The 19066-nt window shown below is 30.0% G+C and overlaps 1 protein-coding gene across 4 annotated transcripts in view; it reads right to left on the minus strand.

Moving 5' to 3' along the window:
* LOC117173974 (homeobox protein AKR-like) overlaps nt 1-19066 on the minus strand; it is a 154525-nt gene that overhangs the window by 47433 nt on the left and 88026 nt on the right. Inside the window, exon 3 of one of the 4 annotated variants that reach the window (XM_033362639.1) lies at nt 10503-10508. The exons of the other annotated variants lie outside the window; for them this stretch is intronic. Within the exon in view, the coding sequence (XP_033218530.1) occupies nt 10503-10508 (6 nt within the window). The remainder of the gene's footprint in view (nt 1-10502; nt 10509-19066) is intronic. 4 annotated transcript variants of the gene reach the window in all.

The raw sequence follows: 19066 nt of genomic DNA on the forward strand, positions 1-19066 counted from the left end.
CCATTTACTTTACCTTGATACACTTGTTTCGTTAGTCGTTCATTTGGCATTCTCTCAACATGTCCGAACCATCTTAACCGATTTCTTTCCCATGTGTCTATTGGCTCTTCTTCTGCACCGCATTCTTTGAGAATTATCTCGTTACTCACTTTGTCCATTAGGGATTTCCCGCTTATTATGCGCATGAATCTCATGTCAATTGCATTAATTTTACTCTTATCTGTTTCTTGATAAGCGGACTTGCTTAAAATAATATCTGCATAGTGATCATTGGGTGGCCCATCAATGACCTCGTGAATTATGTTGAAACATAATGATTGATCACAATATCTTAAAAGCAAATATAACCAATATGTTCGCAAGAATACATAAAAAAATATTTAAACTTTTGTAGACTATGCATATAATTTTTTGTCCTTTTGTCTTACAAATAATGTGCGAAAAGCAAATCAAAAACAGTTTTTGGCTCCGGCCAATTATTATAAGATTTAGTGGATAATCACTGGGCTTTCAAAGTCAGTACATAATCTATAAACTGATGTGATCAACGAGGTGGCCAACGACGGAATTTTAGCACATTTTATTGGCCAATCATACAATTAATTGGCCTATGCTATTCACTATGTCTTCATGGCCAATGATACCGTTTTTTTGACATGATTGTTCATTTCTTTTAATATAAATTATACACTAGTGGCCAATATGATTATACCCATTACCCTATTTTGACGCGTTGATCATTACGAATATGGTAGTGAAGATAGCCGAAAATTTGATTTTCATGGCGAAAACTAAGGATATCCCATATAAGTTATGGTTTTTAAAAATATATCTCAGTAAATACAAAAAAGTTTTAGATACAATCAAAATATAAATTTTTGATCATGAACAATTTTCCACCACGATTGTAACTTCTGAGAAAATCGCTAATGAAATTTAGGAAGTTCCATACAGGTTTGAGTCAAATTAATAAATGTTAGGCCCCCCTTCCCTTTCCCTTTTTTGTATTTAGCGAGATATATTTAATAAACCATGACTTATATGGATTTTTCGTATGGTTTCCAACATGAAAATCAAAAGTTAAAGACATTTTCCGGAATTTTGCATGTTGGCCGAGATAAACGCAAAAAAAAACCATGTTCTTCATGGGCTTTTCAAACTTTTCACCATAGAAATGGAATTTTCTGCAATTTTCACAATCATATTCATCATCAGCGCGTCATAAAATACATAAGTATCGTCAGTTTAAAAAACTCGAAGGTATGCGAATTTCGGAAGTTTATTCCAAAATTTGGATTAAAACCAAGTATTGTGAAACAATAGACAATACATTTAAAGAAACAAACTAAAATGTATCATTGGAAATACCTGATGAATAAATAATGCTACTTTTTGCATGGCTAATCTTGCCTTACTGGTATACTTTCAGTTCACTCAGAAAAAAATTTCTTTGACTCATGGAAATACCTTGCTTGTCTTTTCTTTCCTTCATTCCTTCAAAAACATTTATTTTGTTCGAATATATATATTTTTTCTTTTTGCTCCAAAGAAATTATTTCATTAATTTCTTTTAGTGATCTCTGAGCTAAAAAAATATTTCTTTAAATATAAGAAAATCTATTTTTCTTTTATTTGAAAGTATTTCCATGTAGAACTAAAAGAATAATCTTAGAGAAACTATTTCTTTAATTAAAGGCAAGTATTTTTTTGAGTGTTTGTTATTTCCTTCAACGCGAATAAAATATTTTCAATAACTTTCAATAACTAAAATTTCTACTCATATAAAACAGTATACAGACAACTATTATTTTCTCTAAAAATAGTAGAGAAAAATCTAGTTTAAAAAATAAATGTAAAATCCGATTAATAGAACTTTTTTAAAGAGACAATTTTACTATCTTGTATATTTCTCGTATCTTGGTCAGTTTTTCGATAAAAATGTTAAATTTTGATTTTTTCCCAGATGAAGATTTTTATTTTCATCGGAACATAGTGTTGAGACATCCCAAAATAAAAGCGAGAATAAAAGTTAGGAAATAAATGTTTCGTGTTCGCATCATGGGTTGAGATCGATTCAGCCGAACCCGTGAATTCTAATACTGTATTCGAATACCAAGGTTACAATTTATTACTATGGTAAATTTTAATTTATTATAATATAAGCTAAACAAACCTTTACCCTTAGATATTTAATTGCCTTATTAATAAGTCATAATCTTTACAATGGGAACTAGAACACCAGAAAATGATTGTAAATTTAAATAAATTAATATTTAATACCTATAATGCCATTTCCGTGTATATTTTAGTTGAAAATAATTCGGATGTAAATCAGGTGTAAATTCACGCAGGATATTCAAAAACATCCCGCAAATTCATAGCGGATTTTCACCAAAAATTCACCGAAATTAATATCGGCTGAGATATCTTGTTGAAAATAAAATGAAACTAGCTAAAAATAAGACCAATGCAGGTTTGTTAATTTAATTCATCACTAAGTATCGATTGATCTGACGCACTATACCTTGTTTATTGACAAGCTATTGAATGAAAGACAAAGCTAATATAAAAAATCATTGCTGAATAAAGACATTTTATCGTTAGGTTTTCTAGGAAAATAATTTTCCTTTTCGTATGACATGTATCCAATACTCGTGTACATTAAAATGACATATTTCCTAACCTCAAATATCATTCAGTGCTATCAACAGCACTCAACTTTCAGCATGCAATGCAATTTCAAAACTGCTAACAAAAAAGTTGGTAACAATAACCGCAACTGGATTGCAAGAATCAGATGTTCGTCATGCCGCCATTCAGTGTAAATACGTTTCGTTTCGTGACCACGAGGTTTAAAGTTTTCCAGCTTCTTTTTCGACGTAAGGGCGTTGGAATCAAGACAAAACCTCAAAACTGGATTTTCTCATTTTACTCCATAAATACTAGAATTATATATTTTCTAGATAATCATGGCTTAGTCCTTTTTCAATTAAATCTTTATTAGGAGTAGAACATTGGCTAATTCAAATAGTTTTTGTATAAGGTTTTTTTTTATTCTAACCCCAGAATTTGAAAAAAAAACGTCTCGCATAAAAGCTATTGAAACTACCCAATTTTTCACTCTGAATAAAAATTTGATTCAATGCAGGAATAGGCCCTGATGATTTAAAAAATATGTAATTCTAGTATTTATGGAGTAAAATGAGAATTCAATTTTGAGGTTGGCTCCTGGTTCCAAAACATTTACAATCAACATTTTCTTTTTTATCAATAATATTTGGAAACATTCTGACAAAAAAGCACACACAAGCTATATTCCATTTTTCTTACAGAAATCTGGAATTGGTTAATATTCCCAATTTAGCTCATAGTGCTTTTATGCCAGGAATGATTTAATTATAAAAATTAGTATCAAATATGCAATCTAGGTCGCATCTAGATCTATTAGATTTTACTAGATTCACTAGAACGCGGCAGTACCGCTGGTGTAGATAGCGGCTAGACGATTGGAGCATTACATTTGCGCACTGCCCCAGCATAGTTTCTCGAGATAGTGCCAGTATAGACTCGTGGCGGTCTAGGCTGGAACAGTATAGCGCCATGAATTTTTTCCACACTGGATAAAACTATTTTATTTTTTTCAATCAGTTTCGAGAAAACAAGAGGTTAATTTTATCACCGTAAAAAGTTTTCAGATTTTTCAGAACATATTAAATTCACAGTGAAATATAAAAAATGATAAAGTATCAATTTAACAAAACTTATTTAAAGAAACTAAATATCGCCACTTTTATCGTCGGAAAAATTCCCGGTTTATTATTACATTTTTTCTTGGCCATAAGAATAAAAATAGTTATTGGTGACCAAAAACTTCACAACCTAAAATTATCTCAAAGCAAGGGAAATAAGGTGTTTCTTTCACGAAAATCGGGAAATAAATTTAATGAAAATAATATCAACAAAACAGTCAAACTTTCAAACAAAACATATTCGACAAATTTGTAAGAACCTGAAGATATAGATTATCAACCAAACAGTTCAATTAAAAAAAATGCAAAGGAACAGTTGCATTTAAAACAAAATAGTTTAATTTTAACCAAAAATTTTAACTTTCAACCAAGAACGATAAATTTTCAACAAAAAAGCATGGCTTTCCTACAATAAAAGATTAATTTTCAATTAACAAGGGCGATTTTGTGTTCAAAAAACTAAACAGTTGAATTTTCAAACACAAAAAACAAAACAGAATAAAATTAAAATACAAAAATTTTTCATATTTAAACAAAGACGAATGTTTTAGGAGACCTTTGAATAATCACCTAGAAAAGGTGAATTTTCAACAAAAAATAAAAAACATAATTTTTAAGCAAAGAGTTAAATTTTCAAACAAAAAACTTATTCACAACTTAACAGATGCATTATTCACAATCAAATTGTTGAATTTCTAAACCAGACAATCAATTAAGACAATAGTTTTTCAAATTCAAGCTTCAACATTGAGAAAAATTTTAACTAGGAATTTAAAATTGAATATTTTTTATTTGAAAATGTTCCAAAATATAAAAAACACTTAAACATTTGTAGGTTAAAAAGTCAACCATTTAAAATATCATTAAAAGAAAAAAATTAAACTTTTGGAAAATCGCCACAAGGTACAAAAAACAACTGCACTGACAAATGCTTTTTTTATTTATTAAAACAAATTTTATTTGCATTAAACAGATTTTTTCCTTGATATCGGGTCCAACAAATGCTTGATTCAATTAAATTCTTTTTATCTTATTTATTTGAATAAATTTGTATGTAAATCAATGAAATATATTTTTCGAAATGAATAGTTATGATCTTGTTTTGTCAACTTCATTACATTTGATAAATAATTTCATAAATGTTCAATATGGTGGTTAAGAGGTATTAAATGTAAGGTACATTCACTTCTTTTAAACTACCTCTGTCGAGATGGGTGCTGGCATGCTTCGGACGCCTTTACATGCATTAAAATTATAGTCTTTGTCGTGAAAAGACTGATCTAGCCTTTTTAAAGGAACTGTTGTAGCTTCGATTTACGAATTATATTTTTTGTTTGTATGAAACAAATATTTTTATAAACTCAAATATGTTCAATTCAAATTAATCATTTATACAAATCAAAAACAAATCGCATTGAACAAATTATTTCTGTCAATCAATAAGGCAGATAGTTTCCACTTATTAAAATTAAATAAATGTTTTGTTAAATAATGAAAAACCTTTACTTCTTTCAATCATATGACCTCGGAATTTTTTTTTTTTCATTCAAAGTAACAATTTTTCAGTGTAGACAAAATGTGTATATTCAAATAAGATCTACACATGTGTTATAAGTAATTTTTGATGAAACGCATAGTTTTTGTTTTGAAAAACGACACAAGGTAAAATAAAATTTAATCAACAAAATTGAACTTTTAAATTATATCTACAAATTTGATCTCAAAAACATTTTTTGATAGGACCCCTAGTTTTTGTTTTAATCGTGAAAAATAACTTTGTCGAATTTTCAAAATGTTGTCTGAAATTATTCAGTTTTGAGAAATTCTAATAAAAAATTTATTAATTTCGAGCTTTTCGTTTTTTAATTCAAAATTGTAGAAATAATGGAACAACTAAAGTTTCTCATAAATATTAAAATAATAATATAATAATAGTAAGATTCAAAAAATATTTTTTTTTTATAGAGATCGCATATTTCTCTTGCACGTTTGGCAGGAAATAAGCACCGGTTGATATAATTCTTTTTGTCGAGTGTATGACTATTGATAAGATTGGAGAGGGTAAAGAATAAATTAGGTAGAGGGGATAAAGGGAGGGTAGGATAAGAGGGGAAAAATGGGAGAATTAGTCATGAAGACGTTGCGCAACGACACTTATATAATCACACAACCGTCTCCTTGGTTCCCCCACCAATGGAAAATGAGAACCCCCACTTATTTCTTCAGCGGCAGAAATACTGATATCGTCCAGACGTACACGGTGGCGACTATCATTCACGACCTCGTTGCCAGTGTCTGTCTAAACACCGTTGTCGATGGCATCCGTCAGTTTGTTAAAAACTGACAGATCCATCATGGAACTATCTGTCAAACTGTTTTCAATCTCCATCTTCTAATTTTATATTCTCACTTAATTATATCAGTATCTTTTCCTATATTTGGAATATATGTGTGCTCGGTTCATTATTAGGAACAGTTCTCTACTGATAATTATTAAAAAACTAGGATCTCTCGTTTCAAAAAACATTGATGTTGAACAAACCAAAATTTGAAATGTAAATCACCCACCATTATGAGGTCGGAATTAGAGGTTATGTTTAAGGGTGTTATGTCAGTATTGTGGCGCGAAATTCAAATTGCGAAAATTTCTTTTCAAGCTTTTAAGTTAACAAACATGACATAATGAAACGAGTATATTTGAAGGAAAATGCTACTTGGCAATTTGAAGAAATTCGTGGAATTAAATTAACTGCTTTATATTACGGAATATATATTCATGGTTGTATGGGATTCGTGTTTTTTCTCGGGCTGGGGTGTTACTTGCGTATGAGACCTGGCAGGTTGGCCCCCTCGTAAAAGTATGAACGCGAGGAATTTTCAAAGCAGCGAAGGCGATTAACAGTCCACGAATGGCCTCGATTTGATGTCCTTGCTCAGAAGAGGCCGTAAAACGTAAAGTTAAACGTATGTGTATAATTCACGTGCACACTAGTTCGATCTTGCATATATACTAGCCTAGTGCGTTTATGAATGAACGCCTACGCACCAGGCCGAAGAGGAAGCCACTTGTTTTCCATGTTGGCCATGACGTTTTGCGGGAGTCAACTACCCGTGACGATAATTCGCCATGAAAGAGAGGTCAGGATATTCCGGAAAAACTCATCCTTTCTCACTTTTCCCCTTGCAATCAGACTTTGAAAATCTCTGAAAAACTCTGAAATCCTACGAAATCCCTCACTTCGAGTGAATCAATTCTTTGAAATCCATGAAAATATTATAAAATCCCGTTAAATTCGATGGAATATATTTTCTGAAATCCTGGAAAATTTATTAAAATACCATAAGATCTTTTAAAATCCTGTAAAATCATTAAAATCACAGAAAAAACTAAGAATATAATTTGTTGCAGGACATTTTTTAGAGCGATAAAGTTTTGTTTAGCCAACTTCTCGTGTCTTTCAAAGAACACGTGTTTGTCATGGAAAAACAAAAGAAAGTTTAACCGATATTTGTGTAAAGATTATCCTGTGAAGTTAATTTTAGTTGCAGAGAATATTTCGTCGGAAATCGACGTAAAATTTATCTTCTGTTTTTTCTGTGATCCTAGGAAATCATGTAAATTCCCTTGAAATCTTATAAAATACCTTAAAATCCTGTAAAATCGTTCCATACTTAACAAAATTTTAGGAAATTCTTTAAAACCGCATTTCATTTTTTCTAAATCCCTTAAGGTAATTAAAATCTGTTGAAATCTTTTAGAACTCTTGAATTAATGAGTCTAAAGTAGATAATCATTCATTAAGGTAGTTATCGTGCCAAAAGTCGGATGTCTGAACAAAATATTTTTTCTATGATTTTAAGAATCAAATTATTATAAATGATGTCATTACGAGTAAAAAACATTTTTTATGAAAAATTTTAAAATTCACAACAACAAAAAAACATTAATTTTAATCATGTTTTTTGCAATTGAATTTTTGGTTAACTGCCACTTCTTACCAGTTTTTGAAAAATGATTCCATTTTAATTAATGACGGCTTTTTTTTCCAGGAAAACATTCGCTCCAAACCCACTGTTTCTAATTTATAAAATAATGAGATAATCATAAAATATAATAATTTGTTTAAAAATTGTTTCCTCAAACAAAAATGCTAACTCAAAAAAAAAGTTCTAATGATTGCAGCCATAGAAAAGTTTACTTTCAAAATTGGAAACAATAGAGTAGTAGAGAATGTTTTTGCGGAAAAATAAGCCGTTATCTATTAAAATGAAATCAGTTTTCAAAAATTGGTAAGAAAGGACGGTGAGGGAAAATTCAGTTGCAAATAACATGGTAAAAATTAAAGTTTTTTCTTTGTGAATTTCAACATTTTTCATAAAAAATGTTTTTATTTGAAATTACATCAGTAATAATATTTTGATTCTTAAAATCATAGAACATCTTTCTTTTCTTTCTTCAGATATCTAACTTTTGGCACAACTAGCAAAAGCACAAATATGCCTAAAATAATTATTTATAACTTTAATATATTAACACGTCTATTATCCCAACTATTAATTTAATTAAATTAATTATTTTACATACATCAGTATTTAAAAATAATTATTATCTACTGTAGTGTAGTCTCCCCTAAGGCCTAGAAGCTTTCTTTCAAATTTGACATAACTATTCTAAATTTAAAATTTAAAGACTTCTACATACTTACAGTCACTTTGAAAATTTAAAGGATTTGGATTCAAATGTTGTTTTTTTCCCCTAAATTTCAGACTTTCACATTTCCTAAACCTATTCCAATTTCAAGTTAAATGATTTATGATTACCGTTTTCTCTGTGACAGTTTTAAATTCCAAATTAAACTTTCAATTCGAATAAAAAACTCTAGCTCAATTTTCTCTCGAATTTTTATGGTGCATTTAAATTTGTTTGAATTGTGGGATGGTACAGATTTTATTGTGTTGAACCTTCACGATTAGAAAAAGGAGTTTAGCGTCTAAACTGGTTCCTTTCGCGAGCCAAGGTAATCGAATAGATTACGAAATAGTGAATAGTAAATAAGCAAATTTAACTTAAGTCCTCATTCCTCATGGACTACATTGACTACAAGAAACTTGCTTGGTGGTCGCTGTTCTGATGGTCATTCGATTTTTCAGGCACTTGTTCAAGCTTTGTAAAAAAACCGTGGACAAACACGAGATTACAATGGAAGCCAATTTTATGACTCCTCAGGAGTAATAGGACAATTAACAAGCTGTAAAAAAGTAATGAAGGAAATTTAAGATCGACCCAATCTCTTAATCCTATTTTAATTGCGATAACTGAAACGCGCAACATTCATAAAATAATTTTTTAAAGTGTCTTGAGATTATCTGGTTAATTAGAAACATTGTATTCTCTTTTAGATTCTTAACTGAGTTTCTTATTCTTAATTTATTCTCCTGTTTTTTAAGCTGATTTTTCTTTAAAAAAAATATCTTTTCCAATAACCTAGACTGCCACAGAAAAATATACCTAATAAAGTGGAAAAAGTTACTAATAGGAACTAGAAGACCAAAAAATTATAAATTAAAATAATTAAAATCTAATAAATAAATAATTAAATAAATAATTTAAGTCTAAAATGCTCTTAAAACGGGACAAATAGGCACCAAATTGAATTCAACATGAAATTCGTTGAATGCCTAACGTTTCAAATAAAAATATTGTAATTTCAACAATATGTAGATGAATTTTTGATTAAAAAGATTAATTTTCAAACAAGAAGATTAATTTTCCAATAGAAACACGAATTATTATCCACAAAGCATATTAATTCTCAAACAAAAAATGCACAGAAAAAACAGAAGAGAAAACTTTAAATCGATTTCCGACAACAAATTTTATTCTTAATTTTTTCTGTGCGAATTTTCTGCTAAAAAGCATAAATTCTCTACCAAAAAGATTAATTTTCTACCGAAAAAGACGAATTTTCAACTAAATAGTTCAATAGGGTAGCCTAAAAAAATTTTTTTTTTCATTTGACAAACAAATAAATGTGCAATTTTTTATCACTTAATAAAGAAAAATGTTTAACCCGTGGTCCAAGACTGAATTTTCCATTTCAAAAAAAAAAAAAATTTGAAATCAAAAAGTTGTACTTATAATCAAATATATAGTTGAATTTTCAAGCAAAAACAACGAATTTTTTTAAACAAACTTGAATTTTCAACAACAAAATTAATTTTCAACCAAGAATGATGAATTTTTAACAAAAAAATGACTTTTCTGTCACAAAAGATGAACTTACAATCCAAAAGGACTATTTTTGTTGTTTCGTTCTGTTTATGCAGTCCGCATTTAATATAAAAAAAAGAGAAAGGGAAAGTTTCATGAAAATTGGAAAAAGGAGAGGAATTATTGAAAACGGGGGAAACAGTGTTCTACAAGATTAATCGCCTTGAGCAGTTCCAAAGTTTTTTTTGTGCAAATAGATAAATGGCTCTTTCTGAACAAAAACCTACTTGGGTTTCATCTTACAAATGGTCGGTTCATTAAAGTTCGGACAAAGCTGTACTTTTTCGTAGTTTGGGAAAAATCTCCCACGAAGAAAGACTGATCGAATTTAATTAGTGTGAAGAAAGATTAGAAACAGACATTAGAAAAAGCAGGTTTCTCTTTTTTCCTAATATGGCGAAAAAAATGTCTTCAATATTATAGATAATGTTTTGCGTCTTACCATCACAGATGTTGAATATCAGTAGTAAAGTGATAATTACCCTTACCTGAAACAAAAATTAAATTTTATTATTAGAGAAATATTTTTGTTTAATTTAATTTAAGATAAATAATAATTTTCAAAACTCAATAATTCACTTTGCCTACATTGAAGCTCCCACGTTTTCGTTTATTTATCGCGTGCTCTTGTCACTGTTTTTTTCAAGCACCGCGTTTAATAGTTTATTAGTGTGCGTCAGTTTGTCATCTTATAAAATTCGGTTTCTACTTCAATTAAAATTGTTTAAATTAGATGCCTGTTGAGGAAGTTTTTTAAAAAAAGGACCTTATTGGAGATACAGTTCCTTATTTATATACGGAAACATATTCCAAAAAAGCATTCAAATTTGCAAGATTTTCTATCACATGAATTTACAAATTAAATGTTGAAGAGTCTTGAATTGCAAATATTCGAAATAAAGGCATTTTTAATTACAAATATATAAAATTGAAGAATTTTCAATTATGAATCTCAGGCCTTTTTCAGCCCAATTATAGGCCTTTGTGATGCCGAGATAATTAGACTAGAAAACGATTATAGGAACAGGAAAATAAAAGTGAAAATACTAGTTAAGGAAATTAAGAATAAAATCCAAGCGGAGGAAGAGGAGAAAATGGAAAACTCTCTCTGTCTCTTTATATTGTCACGCCTGAGTGAGCACAGCAAATCCCCCCGCAACTCCTCTCGCCAAACCACAGCCAGGATTAGGAATAGCAAGGTGGAAATCAAATATGATGCGGACAAAGTAAAAGACGGTCAAAAGGACCATTACATGCCTCTTGTGGAAAAATTTCGTGGTAGCACAGTTTTTCTCTAGCCTGTCTATTCACGCAATACTAACCTGGCGCTACACTGGCGCTGTCTAGTCTGGCTAAGAGTTTCATTCAAACCTTTGTGCCGTCTAGCCCCATTCTTGGCGCTATCTAGGAGTTCTTTAAGAATATATATATATATATATATATATATATATGTATATGTATATCGGCTATATATTAGCGACAATCGTTCAGGTAAGTTCGGAACAGTCACTGAATACACTGTGTCCCTTACGTATGTTTTGTTGTCTTATTTTGAGGCTGCGCTCGAGCTTTTCAACAAAGGCATCGTCCGCAAGTGATTCTGCGTTCTTTTTGCCTTTCCGGGACTAGTAAAACATCGCAAGTCCATTTTCTAATAAAAATTGTTTAAAAAATCAATTTTTTACTGCACAATATAAAAAAGCACATTATTTTTACCCTACTAGCGTTTCTTAATAATTCAAAATTTTTTTAAATATTAGAGTTCTTTAGGCAAACAGCTTTTCTCAGTTCGAGTGAGATTGGACTTATATATCTTTTTAGTTTGTACGACAGTCTCCGTGTACCGGAAAAAGCAAGCTATTCACACCCCCATTCGAACCGAATTCTTAGTATACGTAGCAAAGAGCTTACATTTAAGTACATATTTTAATTTGATATTATAGTCGATAATCAAAACCTGAAACGCGCGACACGCACGCGCAGTGTGTTGTTTTCACTGGTTCAAAATAAAAGGAAAATGATTATGTTGTTTTAAAATGATATTTTGATCTTGTTATATGTGCCAGTTTCATTGACTATGAAGACTGGATGAAACCATAAACTCGTAACGAATTGTGTGAAACGGACAAAACTCATCCAATTTCAAACCCTAGCGAATAGCGATGCACTGCATCGTGCGAATCGTTGCAGACTTTTCACACTTATCCTTGAGTCGTGTTCCGTTGAGTAAGCAGAAGACGTTATTATTTTTTATTTTAACATCAAGGCAGAACTAACTGAAAATATAACATTTATGGGTGATTGCCAAACATTAGACGATTTTAGACAATAAGATTTTCGAAAAACAGTCCATACTGCCAAAAGAATATTTTTTAAATCAAGGATGACTCAAAAGAGTATACTCATTTGGAACTTCTCAAGGAACGTACTTATGATGGATATGAATTTTAGACGTTGCTAAAAGGTCGCATGACAGATACATTCGACTATGCTAGAACAAAAAATGTCAAAAATATTTTTTAAATATATGCAGATCAGTTTAAAATAATAAAGAATACTATAAAACAAATAGTGTATTTTATAGTATGTATCTATTATCTAACTGATAACAACAGCTAGCTGGTGATTTTCGACTCATCGAGATCTCAAATGTTAAGCACGAACCCGTGCAGAAATCGCCCGATTTCAAACGTAATACCGATCTGGCCCCGGTCGAATTTCCCGATCTGGCCCTGATCTGTAGAACTCTGTGGCCCATACCTGGGCCCGACCGGGCCAGACCGATTTCCTAATGAAACGCCATCTCCATGCGCTCGCAGAACTAGTGCTCCTTGATTTTTTCCGGTAGTGCAGTGAAATTTGTATACATACTACTCGTTTATAATATTCTAACAATGATTAAAAATGCATAAGGCGAGTAAGCCACGTGTTCGGAGGCATTAAAAACAAGTCAGTAGACCTCGAAACCTGTGCGAGGAAGATGAGAGTAGGTAATTACACTCTGCGCGCAAATTGAAACCTAACCCCAAATAAATTAATAATTAATTTCATTGTTTTAGGTAAAATTAGTATATTTACCATTAGATGGGTCAAATATTATATGATGAAATTGATCAAGTTATTTTATTTCCAATTATTATTAAAGAACTTAAGGTTTTTCGATTTAATGTAGAGTTCGAATTATGAAATCTATTTACAAGAAATGAATTGCTGTATGCCCAAAATTGTAATGTTTTTAAATTATAAGAGTAAAATATGTGATACAATCGATAATGTTATTGAAACTTTGATTTTGTATTATTAATAAATTTATTACAGAAATACATTATGGACCAATTTTCATAACATTCCAGCAAGAGATAGTTACTCAACTGCGCATGCGTCGCAATCGGAATCTAATTAGTTTCGCGCGAAGTTTAAAATGATAAACAAAGTTTTTTTTTCTTTTTCATTATAGACATTGACATTTCAAGTTATAAAAACGTCCATTTGTTCGAAATTAATTGATAGTAATTAAAATGATTTAAATGCATGATTTAAATGATTTAAATTCTGTAAATAATATTTAAAATAACCAGAAATATTTAATTCAAAATTTTTCATTTTTGTTTTAAAGTTGTTTGGTCTATATTTCTCCTTAACCGATTTAAAAAAATAAAACGATCTAATAAATGATAGCGCAATTTTTGGGCGAAAAAATTATCTACAAACCACCTTCTCAAATTTTTCAAAAGTATAATTAAATTTTGTATTCTGAAACCTTTTCTTTTCGTGCCTGTCGTACTTTAATTTTAACTTAAAAAAACTGAATTGGAAATTCAGAGCATTAAGGTGGCCTTCGAAAGGAGAGGACCATTCGATACTTTCGAGTTTACTTATATTAAATCTCCATTTGTGAAATTCATGAATGGATTATAATGAGACTCATCGTGTACCGATCGGACACCGATGGGACACGGATCGGGTTTCCCAATCGGGTGTCCCGACCTGGCCCCGATCTGGGCGTGTGTTTCATCCGCGGCCTGGCCCCGACCAGGATTCCCGATCGGGACCCGACCTGGACTGGTCTGGCCCCGATCGGGGCCAGACCGAGATTTTTGCACGGGAACGGGGGCGCGGTAGGCGCTCGGATGAATGACTTTTGGTAATTATCGCGTGTATTCAATGCTTGTAACTACTGTCGAGGCGGAGGTTTTTATGCCGAGGAAGAATATAGAGCACTTTCGATCCTATAGAATGCCTACATCCAAACTCGTCTGTCGGTAACCAGCCATGCTCAGGAGTTTTTGTTTTCTGCATAGATCGATTATTTTATAGAGTCGACTAGATGATTTCGGACGTTTGACTTGAGCGTCATAGAGAGTTGAACTGACCATCACATAGGCGCAATTGATTCTTATAAAGGGTCGAATCGCTCTCCATAGAGGGTCCATTTGTTCAATGCAAAGTCGGCTCGATCTCCTCGGATAGCGAAGTGTATAAAACATAATTTGATATGCAAAAACATCGTACATGGACAATATATTTGAATCGCAAAAGGCTGAGGACACGGCACGGTACACCGTGTGGAGAAATCGGAAAATGAGTTTCAAAATGACATTTTGAACGCAATTATGCACCGATTTTAGATTTTGTTGTAGTTGAAAAATTCATGACTAAATTCGTCAGAAAGTGGTGAGAGTAGATTTTTAAATTTCTTGTTTATTAAATTTTTGTTTTAATGCAAACAGCGAAAAAAATGTCAATTTTTATCTTCTAGACAACATTTTCCTTATACTCGTCCCTTGGATTTAATGCACAGAGGTATAAAAAATTTTTAAAAATTGTTAACTTGCATAGTTAATTGTTATAACCAAATTGTATTAGCAAATACTCGACATTAGGGTTTATTCTTCTTCGAAGTATATTTCTGCTATGAAATGGCTTGCTTTCATCGTTAGGATGATATGTGGATATTAAAATTTAAGATTAAAAGTTATTTGTTTATTTTATAAGCAAATTATATAAACAAACGCACATATGGGCGATATAAAGCGAACATAACTGTACAATTGTAACAAAGTCAGAAGAAAAACGGTTTCTTTTCGTCTAAAAACAGCCAAAATGAACATTTGTTTAAATAATTTGTTTATGAAATAAACAAATATTGATGACTGGCAAAAATTTCTTCAGAAAACATCATTGGCGCCTAAAAACGGCAAAAATGAGCATTTGTTTATTTTTTTTAATAAACAAATAACATTTAATCTTAAATGTTAATGTCCATGTATCATCCTAACGATGAAAGCAAGCGATTCCAGAGCAAAAATATACTTTGAAGACAAATAACCCTTAATTTCGAGTATTTGTCAATACAAATTGTTTATAACAATTAAAGTATGCAATTTAACCATTTTTTATCTTCTTACACCCCTGTGCATTAAGAAGAATTTTGTCTAGAAAATAAAAAATAAAATTTCAAAAATCGACATTTTTTGGATGTTTGCATTAAAATAAAAATTAAATAAACAAACAAAAAAATTTTTTAAATTACTGTTCCCATTTTCTGACAAATACAGACATGAATTTTTCAAAAAACAAAAATCTAAAAGCGGTGCAGAATTGCGTTCTAAATGTCATTTTGAACCTCGTTTTCCGATTTCACCCCAGTGTGGGACGCGGCGTCACTGCACTGCACTGAATTTAAGATATCAAACATAGGAATCAATTCAGAAACCAACATCTCGTTACTTTCTGCAAAGTCAATGAGTGCTGAAATTTTGGTCACGTTTTCAGTTTGAAACGAAACGGTAACGACAAAATGACAGCTGATCGTCCAGTTATGCCTTTAATCTTTATACTTAATCCCTTTGAAGTATAGAATTTGATGTTGAAAATTCAAAAGAATAAACTTAATTCTATCTCCACGCATGTTCGAAATATCAAAAAGCAGTTTAAACTTATTAAAAATGTGTGTTAGGTTCAACAAACAGCAAATGTGACGCTGAACGACTCAATGACATTCACTCGCTTATCGATTCACACTCCCGTTATCTAAAATTGTACGAAGATTGTGCATTTTCTGCGAAATCTATACTGATTTTCGGTAAAAAAAATTTTAATCTTACCTGAAATTCTTTAAAAAATAGTTAATCTTCCTTGAAATCTAATGATTTTTTATTAAAATTATCGATTTCCGGTATAATATGCAAATTTGATCTAAAATTGTAAAAAATTGTGAATCTGCTCTGAAATAGAATATTTTACTAAAATTAAAAATACCAACTTTCGATGAAAAACACTAAAATAACATTACAAAAAATTATCCCGAATTGTAAATCATTTTTGAAATGTAATTATTTTTGTTTAAAATAACTGATTTTCCACGAAGAGCGTTCACATACGTAACCTTTTTTAAATATTGTGAATCTCATTTCAAAACATTAAATTTTTTTAAATATTGTAAGGTATATTCCTAAATATTCCAAAGAATTTTCAATAGATTTCAATCATTTGTACGAATTTCATGATGTTTTTGGAGATTCCAAGGAATTTTTAAGAGATTAAAAATATTTCAAGATATTTCAAAAGATTTGAAGGGATTTGAAATATTTGAGGGAATTTTAAAATATTCCAAGTAATTTGAAGGCAACTTAAAAAATTTTAAAGGATTTGAAATACTTGAGAGTATTTTAACTGATTCTGAGGAATGCTAATTGGATTTCGAGAATTACAAGGGATTTCCATGGATTAAAAGGATTTTTGGGCAATTTGTAAGATTTCAAGGAATTTTAAAAAGATTATAAATATTTCAAGGCATTTCAAAAGATTCAAAAGGATTTGAAATATTTTAGGAAATTTTAAAACATTCCAAGGAATATTCAAACAATTTAAAAAAGATTGAAGGGGTTTTATTTAACAGGTTTCAAAACATTTGAATTCTTTTAAGCTCATTTTATCGAAGAAGGATGCAATTTCCAGTAAAATATGTCAATTTTTTAAATAGCAAGACAAATTTTCGAAAAATGGTTCTATTTTCAACAAAAAAAGATTTTAGTTTGACTTTTTAGCATCATGATATGAGATTTAAAAAATAAGTCAATTTCCTGCTAAAGTAGTTGAATTTTCAACCAAAAAGGATGACATCAACAGAATTTTTGAATTTTCAAACAAATAATAAAAGTATAAATAAAAAGGTAATCGCGTAGAGGAAACAATAACCAAAAAATGTATACGAATACGAGGCAAATAAAAGTACTAACAAGAATTTTGTATCAGGGTTACCGCAAAACTTTATTTTTAATTTTCTCTTATTTCCCACTGACCAATTTTTCATTTTCCCTGACGATATTATTATCCAAAAACCAGAATCTTAAAGTTGTAATATTTTTAACATAGAATCTTTTTTAAACGAAATTAGACAATTTCAAATTAAAATTTAAAAATTTAGAATTTATTCTACCCTATCTATCCCTAACTTTTCCCTGAGAAATGAAATTACATGACTTTACACAAAATTGCTGTTAGCTTAGGTTCGTTTCATTGGTTCGGTTAATTAATTTTCAAATATTTAAACAAATTCCATTTCTTTAAATAATTGTTTTTAATTGTTTTTTATTAAAAATTATTAATATTTCTGTAGTGGAATATTATGAACATTGTTTAATTAATTAGTAATTATTCAAATTCCATTTCTTTAAATAATTAAAAAAAAATGTTTATAAAAGTTATTGCCGTTGGTCTAGTGGAATATTTAGCAACACTGGTTAATTAATTTCTAATTATGAAAATAAACTCCATTTGTCTAAAAAATGATAAATATTCCACAAGACCAACAGTAATAATTTGTAGGGGAAAAACGAAAATTTTTGGGAATAAAATATTTAAAACAAACTCCATTTGTTTAAAAATTAAAAAATAAATTAACTAATGTTGATAAATATTTCGCTAGACCAATGTAAATAAATTTTAAGTAAAAAAAGACGAGAATACAGTGGTCAAAAGGTAGATTTCATGAAGAATTGACAGTTTTGGTTTTATGGGTTACGATAACTTACATTTCTGTTACCGCAGTTAGGATTTTTAGGAAACTATTTGTAATTTTCAGAAACCGCTTCTGAAGCTAAATAAAAATTGATTAAATTGACTATTAAATTTCAGGTACTTTAGTATCTTAAATGTGTCGGAATTTTCCGAACATTTCTAACCGTTTTAGTAACGAAGTAATTCTCAAAGAATATGGTGAAGACGAGATACTACTTGACACATGGGAAAGGAAACGGTTAAGGGTTAATGTGGTTCGTACATTTTGAGAGAATGAAAGATAAACGACTAACGAAATAAGTGTATGAAGGTAAAGTAAATGACAGTGCGCCCAGAGGCATACCAAGGCAAGAATGGTCAGAATTTTTAATATTTTAAGGCATTTGAAAAGATTTGATCAAAAATACAAATATTTCCGATGAAAAACACTAACATAATCAAACATTGTTAAAAATTATAATTCTTGTTTAAATTATAATTATTTTGTTTAAATATAAAAGTCTGCAATATCAAACGTTAATGCAACCTAAAATTGCTAAAAAATAGTTTCAATTTTCTTTGAAATGAAATCATTTTTGAATAAAAATTTCAATTTATGACGAAAAACATTATTACAATTTGAAATTGCTTAGGATTCTAAATTTTATTAATTTAAATAAAAATAGTTCTATTTGAATATAATGATTCTAAATTCTTTTCAATCGATGTGATGATTATGGCTTCAGGATCCACAAATATTACAACTTAAACAGACGTTTCGACCCAGGTGGGGGACGTCCTTATCAGTGTTTTAATCTAGTAAAAATTATTTTACATGGTACAATGTGAACATTTGTTTTGCAAGGAATGCTTGTTGGGGCTATTATTAATAATTATTTTATTGTAGGGAAGACAAAACTACAAAAAAAGGCATAGAAATAGAAACAAGTAGAAAATTCATTACTAACAAGAATATTATATCACGAAGACCGCAAAATGTCATTTTCAAAATTCAATCATTGTTCCTTAACCAATTTTTCATTTT

Source organism: Belonocnema kinseyi, chromosome 5 (genome assembly GCF_010883055.1).
Source record: "Belonocnema kinseyi isolate 2016_QV_RU_SX_M_011 chromosome 5, B_treatae_v1, whole genome shotgun sequence".
In the NCBI taxonomy this organism is placed as follows: Eukaryota; Metazoa; Arthropoda; class Insecta; order Hymenoptera; family Cynipidae; genus Belonocnema; species Belonocnema kinseyi.